This window comes from Papaver somniferum, chromosome 7 (assembly GCF_003573695.1).
Source record: "Papaver somniferum cultivar HN1 chromosome 7, ASM357369v1, whole genome shotgun sequence".
NCBI classification, from domain to species: Eukaryota; Viridiplantae; Streptophyta; class Magnoliopsida; order Ranunculales; family Papaveraceae; genus Papaver; species Papaver somniferum.
Genome location: NC_039364.1, coordinates 78,336,994 through 78,347,575, shown reverse-complemented (window position 1 = coordinate 78,347,575; position 10,582 = coordinate 78,336,994). Strand labels below are relative to the sequence as shown.

General features: G+C 36.4%; 1 protein-coding gene across 1 annotated transcript; it reads right to left on the bottom strand.

The window, feature by feature from the left end:
• Positions 1-3,531: 3,531 nt before the first annotated feature.
• Positions 3,532-5,459, bottom strand: LOC113297708 (protein yippee-like At4g27745). Its single transcript, XM_026546276.1, has 4 exons — positions 5,282-5,459; positions 4,871-4,952; positions 4,642-4,778; positions 3,532-3,999 (listed from the first exon to the last, which is right to left on the bottom strand). Exons 3-4 carry the CDS (start codon positions 4,732-4,734, stop codon positions 3,772-3,774), a joined length of 321 nt encoding a protein of 106 aa, XP_026402061.1. The 5' UTR covers positions 4,735-4,778; positions 4,871-4,952; positions 5,282-5,459; the 3' UTR covers positions 3,532-3,771.
• Between the last annotated feature and the right edge of the window lie 5,123 nt (positions 5,460-10,582).

Sequence of the window (10,582 nt, the reverse complement as noted above, 5' to 3'; positions counted from 1 at the left end):
ACCTCAGGAATCGTATGCTAAGTTGCTAACTTGTTTGATACAATACTAGGGCGTCAATTATTGCTGAGATCGCGAAAAGACATATCAACACACGTTACCTACGGGTATATTTTTGTAACTGGGTTACTTACTTACTTTATTCAAGTTCAATAAATTATGTTTTACTACAGAAAATTATTTACAAATAAGTCTCGAGCACAAGTAGGTGGGTGCTGTAGCTGAGTTGCTTGATATCCTTCCTTATTGTCAACTCTGATGACGACAGACAAACACTATAAACAAAGAGACACTGATCTCATGTTTCTCCTATATTTTTGAATGATAAAACGGCAAGCTTAACGGGTGAGGTAGTAACTTGGAACCTCCTTGACTTTCTTACCTTGTGCATTCATTGTGCAATGCCTTCTGTGCATCCTGTCCAACACTCGACAACCAATGTAAGAAAGGTTGGGCACGATGGATGTTACATGCTGCAGTATCACTTTGAGCAAAACATTTTGGGATCTATCCTCTTTGCAGTTGGACAATTTGGAACCAAAGAAATAGAAGATGAGTCGGATGGAGTCTATGACTTTGTGCATTCATTGTACAATTTGGAACCAAGGCCCGTTTTTTTCATATTGGTGGTCGCCCTTGTTATGAAACCTGTTTTGAGGCTTACTCATTTTTCTTGAGGCATACTCATTCATTATACCATCTAGGGTGGATTTATAAGGGGTGTCTAAAGGTAGTGCAATTACCTATATATCCTTAAACAATTTAAATTACTAGAGTGTCCTTATCCTCAAAAACCTAAAATCAAAAATCAAAATAAACTTTAAACTCAAACATCTTGGACTCTAATTCAAGCAAGAAATTGATCAAGCAAAGCAAACACGAATCGAAGTTAGCAATGTTGGAGTGCGAAATCCAAATCTCAATTGCTCTTAGATGATTTTAGAATGTATGTGTAACAAACCCATCTTGTTTTTGATTGATTTTATTTTGTTTGATCGATAGAGTATGATTTCAAAGATGAAATTAGGTTTTCAGAAGATCAGTTCGGCTGATCTTGGAGTATCAATTTTGAGCCGAACCTAGTGTATGATTTAGAGAAACACTATGTTCGGCGAATGCGACTTTGCTAGATTTTGTTCGAATCAGCCGAACCAAAATTCGTCAGTTACAGAGTGAAGTTCGGCTGATAACTTTTCAGCCAAACCTCAGTTTTTTGAAAATATACCTAGGTTCGGCTGATAACTTGTCAGCCGAACCTAGGTATATTTTCAAAAAACGGAGGTTCGGCTGAAAAGTTATCAGCCGAACTGTTCATCTGGTCAGTAGATCTGGGTTTTAAAAATTCAATTTTTTGACAGATTCAACTTATAAAAAGAAATTAAACCTCGTATAGACACTTATGATTTAAATCACACATTTTGATCACTTCTAATCACTAAAATCTCAAAATTCAAAACCCAAGTTTTTTTTTTCACTTCTTCTTCCTCTCAAAATCCCAAATCTCTCACATAAATTTGATTTATCTACTAATTCACCACTAATAATTTAATTTTTAATCAATCCTTAAAATTCCTAGCTAATCAGATCTAATCATAATCATTAACACCAATTATGTAACGGTAGTTATGCCATTATCAAAAAGGGTGGATAAGGGGTGATAATGTTTTTTATTTAGTGACCCTATTTTGGCATTATTTAGTATGCCTCAAAAAAATTCAGTAGGCCTCAAAATAGGTTTCCTTGTTATTGCTTGCTTGATCTTAAACCGGAGAAGCTGTCACGGAGTATGGATGCACGTCTCTCCAACTATTTATTTCAGTTTCATTCATTATTCTCTTTACTGTTCTTTAATTACTTGCCTCTTCCCTCCATTCTCCCTCGCATTCTCTTGCTCTATATAAGGATAGATGATTGTACATTTTCTGTGCACCCCCTCTTTCCATCACTTGTGCTCTTTCGTTGTGATTATATTCCAACGAAGATATGGGAACCAGTTAGCTTAACAGACAATTAAGGGTTTTTAAGAGAGTACAATATGTAGCCAACTTTGACTCTTTCCATTCTATTCATTCACTCAATTTCAAACTTTGGTCGACTACTAACAATGCAACCCCACATAGGAGGATACTGGTCAAATTCTCAATTTCCATCTTAAAGACTCTTAATTAGTACTGTGTTCCATATGTAAGTAAGACTCAGAACTTATCTTAAGAAGAATTTTTATCATAATGAATAAATATAGCAATAAAAGGGATAATAAGGCGTGTACTCAATCTCTCTTTTCAATTGTCTAAGAAGTTTTGAGAAAGTCCATTTGAAATGAAATCTATGGCTAATTTCTTGTTGAGAAAGCCCTTATCTTCTAACCTACACCAACATTGAAAATTTCCTACCAATTTCAATAACCATCTTAAATAAAACGTAGAGTTTTCAGTTTTCACCTAATCATGCATGCAACTTAAGGTTAAAAAGGAGAGAGCCTATAACAATATGCTGTTGTCAAGAGCTGTCGAAATACATATTACCACAAATTCTGGTTCTTTAATATAAACGGTTCTGCACATAAATTGTTAGACCGTTGTTACATAACCCTGATGAAATCTCAACTTGCTCTTCAAGATCATCACCAGCAGGGTAATCAAATTTGACTAGGATAATAACTTACTTAATACAATAATAGTCTAAAAATAGGGTGAACATTGCACATCGGCATGAATACCAATTCAATCATTTTTTATGTAAGCATCAATTGAATCGAACTCCAATTGTTAAAAAGGACAACTAAAAATTGTGGGTCTACCAAGTCAAGCTCATTTATGTTCACGAATCCATATATCGGTGCTCTACACTAGAGATTAACTCGAATTGGTAAGAAGTACACAGCTAGAAATTGTGGGTCTACCAAGTGAAGCTCATTTATGTTCATGAATCCATTCCTCCTTGGTGTCTACACTAGAGATTAACCCAATATCTTGATTTCTCATACTTGTTAAAAACTTGTTATTAAGGATGAGGAAGCAAGGGCTCTGACTGAAGTGGCCTAAAAGTATAATCTGTCGGAAAGAGATCTCATAGCTATGCCTACCCTCGAGTCAAATCCACCACACAAATCACTTCCACATAACTTTCAAAAGATGTTCAACCAAAAATGAATGCGGGAGTTTGTCAACAATAGGTAAATCTATGAATCTTACACAACGATGTTATCCTGCATCATGAAATATACCGCACCAAAGATTTCCATAATGTTTTGCCAAATAAATACTATATCAGGCTTGATGCAGGATGATTAATGCGAAAATTTAGCAAACAAAAGAGATCAAGCTGAAGGATCTGAGACTCACTCGATCACTACCTATGCCAACCAAGATAATAGTCATGAAGTTCTACATCCACGAAGTAACAATCTTAGACCACCCCAATATAGAGGCTTACTACACTTCGACTCGATAAACATAACACCAGCATGAACACAAAGTAATCTATTTGTCAAGTTCGGTTAAAGGTCACGATTTAATCCAGAAAACAGATAACTGGCATAAACATGAACTGCATTAAGATTAAATTACGACATCATCAGAGGTGAAGTTTATCCACAGAGAACACAAAACACAACTTTCAGACATATGAATGAACTAAGAAGCACAATCACAGAGTCTTCCAATTGATGACGATTTTCTGTACAAACGTGAACATGGGGATGCATACATACATATATACACACAATTCATACATAACCAATGAGGCACACAAACTAGAGATGGTGCAAGGGATTTACCAATTTTCGTTTACGATTTTTGACTTTTCCAGTATGAACTTCCCTTCTTTGTACTTCTGTGATTCTTCATAAGCTCGTTCATACTTCCAACCCAACACCTGACGGCAATCACAGCAGCAGACATCAGCAACTGCATGAAGCCCAGTCATCAAATTCCTATCTTCTTTGGGTCCCACCACTATGTTCATCGCATGAGAGAATAAAAATGCTCGACCATGTCTCCCCTAAGGATAAAATTCAAAAATAGTTGGATATTGATTCAAGGATTTCATAAATAATTCATCTAACCGTTACAGAGTAAGGATGGCCACGAAATAAACAAGACAAAGAACAAACTATTACTACCCTTTAAACAAGTTCATGTCCATTCATTTGTAGCAAAAAATGAAAATGCCCATAAAAGAATAAACTAAAGTAATAAACCTAAATCTCCTCAGTATAAAAAACCTCTTCTCTAATATTTTTTACAATCCAACATCTAGTTCTGCAACTAGCTTCTACGCACTTCATGATTTTGAAAGTTTAATACCATTGAAGTATCCACTCTTCTAAACAAAGGTTACTTAGAAAACAGGTTGGCTTCATTTGGTATGAAATGAGACAACCCAAACAGTAAATCTTGACAATAGTTTCCGGATATAACTCTGAATGTATGCGCTGGTATTAAGCTTGCTTAAAGCACATCCCAAGTTCTAGTTTTTTTCTTAAAAGATGATTACTTTTTCATTCTATTAAGCCTGCTCATCAAAATCTACAAAGTAAAATTATATACAAGCAAGAATTGAAACAGGAATCCCACCCCATTATCAAATTCAAGATAAAATCATCAAGAAGATAATATGAAGTGCCTGAGTTAAAAGGTTTACCTGAAAAGCTTTAGACATTACATCATCATGATAAGCAACGTGATTTCTGCAATTACAACAACTATACAACCTAGGTCCAGATAATTCTGCCATCAATCGAGAATCAATCTTAACATTAACTTACTCCTTCCTTTTAACTGATCAAAACAAACAAACATCAAGAAAAACCCTTAGATTATTAGGAAATTCAAAATTGCCGATAAAACCCCAAGTTTCAGAGAAAGTATACCTAGACAAACCCTTATATAATTTGCCTCTATTTACAAGCTGAAAACCCACTAAAACCCTTGAACACTTCTTCAAGAGAATTTCTGTTAACAAAAATGGAAAATTAACAACACAGTACAATAAGTAGAATAAGATTGAGTAAAGATCCTAAATTAGATAGTAATAAAGAAGCATTAATAAGATTGACAAAGATAGGTTTTAATGAATATAAGAGTAAACAACAAAACAAATAGAAATCATTAATTTATTAGAAATAAATTTAAAATTTTACGATAAGATTTGGGGTAAAGAATCAATCCGACAAACTAAAGCAAAAATGAATTAGGATCCAAAATTAATTGAAACCAACAATGAATCAGAAGTTAAAGAGAGATGTTAAAGAAGAGAAGGAGAAGGGCTTATTCTGACTAACCTCAACAATGAGTGACAATTCAATAACTATGTGTTAAGTCAGTGAGGTTTGTTATCAATTTCTGAAGAACCAATTTTGATAAACTCAACACGATTTCATTTCAACCGTATGATTCAGTTGGATTTGCTGAATTTAAAGAAAGTTAGGTAAGATGTTTTTTCTTTTTCTTTTTAAATGTCTCATTTCTCTATTAACGGTGCCGACTACCGACAATAATTATTTTTTTTTTAATAAACAAACCAGGGCATTCCCTGCTGTTACATACTATAGTTCAAGTTTTCACCTTCTTGGAGAAGACTCACGAAAACAGAGTTTATGTGTGGTTCCTTCCACTGCTTACACAAATTTTTTTCCACACACCTTTTGGCTAACAGGTCTGCCAAGTGGTTTTCATTTATTGAAATAAGACTAAGTTTTTTTAAGTTCCCAATACAAACCAAAAAATTCTTCTCGTTGTCTGCATACAACCCTGATATATCTTTTTTCACCATCTGTAATTGACCTCTAATTGCTTCAAGGACTTTCACACTGTCACTCTTAACTTCAACATGGGGATGATTAAGTTGACGTGCCCACTGGATCGTCATGGAAGCAGCTATATCTTCTATTTCTTCCCCTGTTCCTGCTTCAAAGCATCTGCATCTTGCCTCTGAGATCTTACCTGCAAAATCAGAAAGCATTAGTGCTATCCCCCCTATATTCCTATCACTCCGGGTACTCAGAGCTATATTGATCTTAACATCTAGTAAGTTAGTGACCAGAGCCTTAGTATTAGCCACAATCTGGACTTCAGACTCTAGTTCTTCACTACCCCTATTATGTCTACTACAGTTGACCATGCTGGTTATGCTGTTACCCGTGGATTTAAAGTTCAGTATAACTTTCATTGACTACCGACAATAATCGAAGTATACAGTTTTAATAAGAATCCTATTAGTATCCTATAAGAGCAAGTCTTTGGTGGAATTCATCCTATTGCAAGTGTGGAAAATTGTGGAATGTCAAGTTTAGTGGCTTCCAAATTGGTGTTTTTCATGAAAAATCCAAGCAATGTTCCATGGTTTCGTGGAATAGTCCGTGGAATCCATAGTAGTGTTAATCATATTAGCGTAAAACGCTATTCAGAATAGCGCACTAGAAGACGAAAAGCGCTAATCAGAATAGCACACTAGAAGACGAAAAGCGCTAATCAGAATAGCGCTCAACGCTATTCAGAATAGCGTTTTTTTTTATCCGTAGATTTGAAATGAGGCATCGAAAATCTAACGGCTGAGAAAAAAACGCTAATCTTAATAGCGTTGATCGCTATTCTGAATAGCGTTTTTTTAGCGCTATTCCGATTAGCGCTCAACGCTATTAAGATTAGCGTTTTTGTTGTTCCACCACTACACTTGCGCTTCCATCCACAATTCCAAATGCTGAGGTGGCGTGGAAGATGGAAGATGAAACTCTTCCACCATAAGACTTGCTCTAAGCGGCTAAGGGGAGACCAAATAAGTGTTAAAAGTCAAATTTACCCTTTAATTATTTCTATTACCTAAAACCATAATTAATCCAAAACTCAAAAACCAAAATTATTTCACTAACCTCATTTCTTCTTCTCAAAAATGATTCTCAAGATGACCAGATAAGGATGATTTGAATTTAATCCACCATCAACTGGTTATGATTCTAATTTCGATGTAGGTATTGGACCACAAACTGAAGATTCGGTGAATGAATCTGTTCAAACACCAGTAAATCTCTGAATGTTAAGAATTGAAAAACCCACCATTTATAATACCTTTAGATTGGTTTAATAGGTAAGATTGATAAATTTAGGATTTAGGAAATCTGCTTCTGGGTTGATTACGGCTAGGAGGTTTTTGGACAAAACTAAAAAAATTATTTTGATTCGGCTACGAATTCCTAACCGTGTGTAGATGGTGGATTTTCGACAAAGGGTATAATTGTGAAACTATACTCCAGATTCGGCAACCGGATGAGTATTGAGACTCATGTCTCTCATTAAAGCATGAAAGCTCATGTCATAAATCTCTGACTGAGAAGGTTGTCTCTCAGAGTACGTATAAATGTGTAGTCTCTCAGCCGAGGCCACGGCACATCTCATGAATACTGAGCAATTTCAGTAATTACTCCGGATCCGGCAATCAGATGAGTATCGAGACTCATGTCTCTGTGCATGAAATCTCATGCCACCTCTGATGGAGAAAGTCTCTCAGAGAAGATGAAGATGTGCAGTCTCTCAGCTGAGGCCACGGCACATCTCATACTGTATAGAATCGAAAGATTGGGAGGCTCCTAGACAGCATGTCTGCTAGTATAGAGCGACAACGTCTTCGGGATGTAACCAGATTTTCCCGACTATGCAAGAGGAATATGACACTCCAGCAAGTTCATATTGCTCAACCCTCAGATAATTAATGCTCCTAGACAGGAAGCCCTTCTAGTATAGAGCCAGCAATTAATTATCTTAAATCATCTGAATATCCAGCAATATTCTACGAGTCGTCAATTAATCGTCTGAATAGTCAGCAATATTCTACGATTCCTCGTTATATTTCGTTACTTCAATCTGTGGTTCTTCCCAGCAGAATTCCACAGGTTAGTAACAAATATTCAACGGAACAGGCATATGGGCATCGAATAAGCCCTAACAAAATGGTGCAAGTGTAATTAGCAGATAATACACAGACCAGCATTTTGAATGCACAAACGAATATTTCAGAAAATACGAATGAACGAGGAACCTATGCAAAATAGGAAGGAAAAATAGTAAAAATATTAGCAGAGGCGCCAGGGGACTGGGCTCACCAACCGGCCTGGTCATGCCGTGACCAGTCCCACACCCAATTTTATATTTTTTTATCATATTTTACTAATTTTCCCTAAAATCATGAAAATTACCTAATTTCATGTACTTTTATCTAAATCACATGATTTTATCAAAAAATAATAAAATTAGGGAAAGGTGTCGCGGGACCGAGCACCAGCCGGCCATGCCTTGGTCGTGGCCGGTCCTACACCTCACGTCTCCATTATTTTATTATTTCTCTCAAATTATGAAAATTCCTTGATTTTATGAATTTTCCCTAAAATCATGAAAATTACCCAATTTCATGTATTTTTATCTAAATCACATGATTTTATCAAAAAATAATAAAATTAGGGAAAGGTGTCGCGGGACCGCCGGCCGGCCGGTCATGCCTTGGTCGTGGTCGGTCCCACACCTCACGTCCCATTATTTTATTATTCCTTCTCAAATTATGAAAATTCCTTGATTTTATGAATTTTCCCTGAAATTACCTAATTTCATGTATTTTCTCTAAAATCATGGAAAATATTAAAAAATTAGGAAAAACTTGTGGGACCGGGCTCTAGCCGGCCAGCCATGCCCTAGCCGGTCCCACAGACCCATTATTTTATTATTATTTAGTGTTTTGTTTTCTGATTTCATGAAAACTCCCTGATTTCAACAAAATATCTTGGTTTTCAACAAATCCTTTTGATTTTATGAAAGTTAGCTAAAATCATTAAAAAATTACATAAAATTGGGAAGATGGCTTGGGACCCACGCTCATGGCCGACCGACCATGTCTTAGCCATGCCGGTCCCACATTCCCATTCCCTATTTTATTATTATTTTATCTCTCATGAGAGTTCCCTAATTTCACCAAACTCTCCAGTTTCATGAAATTTCCCTCAAATCAGAGAAAACACATAAAATCACATAAAACTGGGATAAACATGTGGGACCGCGTCTGTCAACCGGACGACCATGCCCTAGCCGTTCCGGTCCCACACCTTGAAATCCCATGTTTTATTTATTATTTACATCATCTCATGTATTTTTTCCGGTTTCAGCAAAACCATGGATTTTGCATATTTTCTCCAAATGTTGCTCAAACGTGCATCAGAAAATATCAAAATTCTCAAGACTGAAGCACGAACACTGTGGTAACACGGGCACATCCCCTTGACTGACCAAAGGTGACCCTGAGGCTTGCAAACAGCTGGTCCCGCATGTTTTAATGATTTTAACCTAATTTGCTCAGTTGTTCATATTAGGTTCGAACTCTTTCCAAACAATTGGAAGTTCGCTCAAACGATCATCTACTGGTCCCACGACCATCAAGAGCCGGTCTCATGACCTCTTGGTCGGCCCCTCATATTTTCTACATCAGGTTTTATGATTTGTTGCTCATACGAGCATTATTTCAGTAAATGATTAAACCAGCATTTAATCATTCTTTCACCAACTGGTCCCAAGAGACTTTGTTATTTTTTGCTCATTCGAGCATCTGGGCGTTATATGGTGAACTCGTCATCCCATGTAGCCGGTCCCGTGTTGGTTTGCAATAAGTCATCATTTCGGTAAAATTAGGGTTTTGAATCCAGAGCTCTGCAGAAACGTGATTTTGTGCAGAATCGAACACTCTGGTAATTTTATGTTGATTCCATGATTGATATTCATATTTATTTTTCTCGACCCAGCAGTCAGTAACTTAAATTAATATTTTATTTGGTCCAGCTACCAACAATTCATCAAAAGAACAATATTTGCTCGAACTAACAATATTCGTTCGAACCGGCAATATTTATTCAATTAGCAATATTCGCTCAGACTAGAAATATTTGCTCAAATCAAAGAATATTGGTTCAACTACCAATATTCAAAAATTTAGCAACACAGTTTTGCTCGTCTTAGGTTATAATGATACCTCGTCTCAGCAGACACATTAAATTCATGAGTTTCGAAACATTTGCTAATCATGTTCAACTCAGCAATACATGGAATCATCGTCCCATAAAGTCAGCAACTGACTCCACAATCACGAGATTTCAATCGTGTCACTGGGGGGATACTAACTAGGGTTTTGGTCTGGCGGTCTACGGCACGTGTGTTCACCCATGATGAGAATGTGAGCAAGTCGTGCAATCAGTTGGAAGAGTCAGCAAAGTAGTGGGTGGAAAGTTAACCAAGTCTCCGCACGATGAGTAATTGGTTTTAACACGATTTCCCCATTTCCCATTCTCTGATTCCAGCAACTGTCACACCTCATGGGATCATGGTGTTTTCAACTACGGTATTATAAAATGTCTCTGAATCCTGATTGAAAAGACAGAGGTTTTTCGAACAATCGAACAACATTCGCCAAAACGAGCAATTTCTCATCAAAGTTCATACAGACAATCTTTCGTCTACACGAACTCACATAAATTACTATCAATTGAGCAAAATTCAACCATTCAGAGCATTTTCACGCTGAATTCACAACACACCTATAATCTCAGATCACC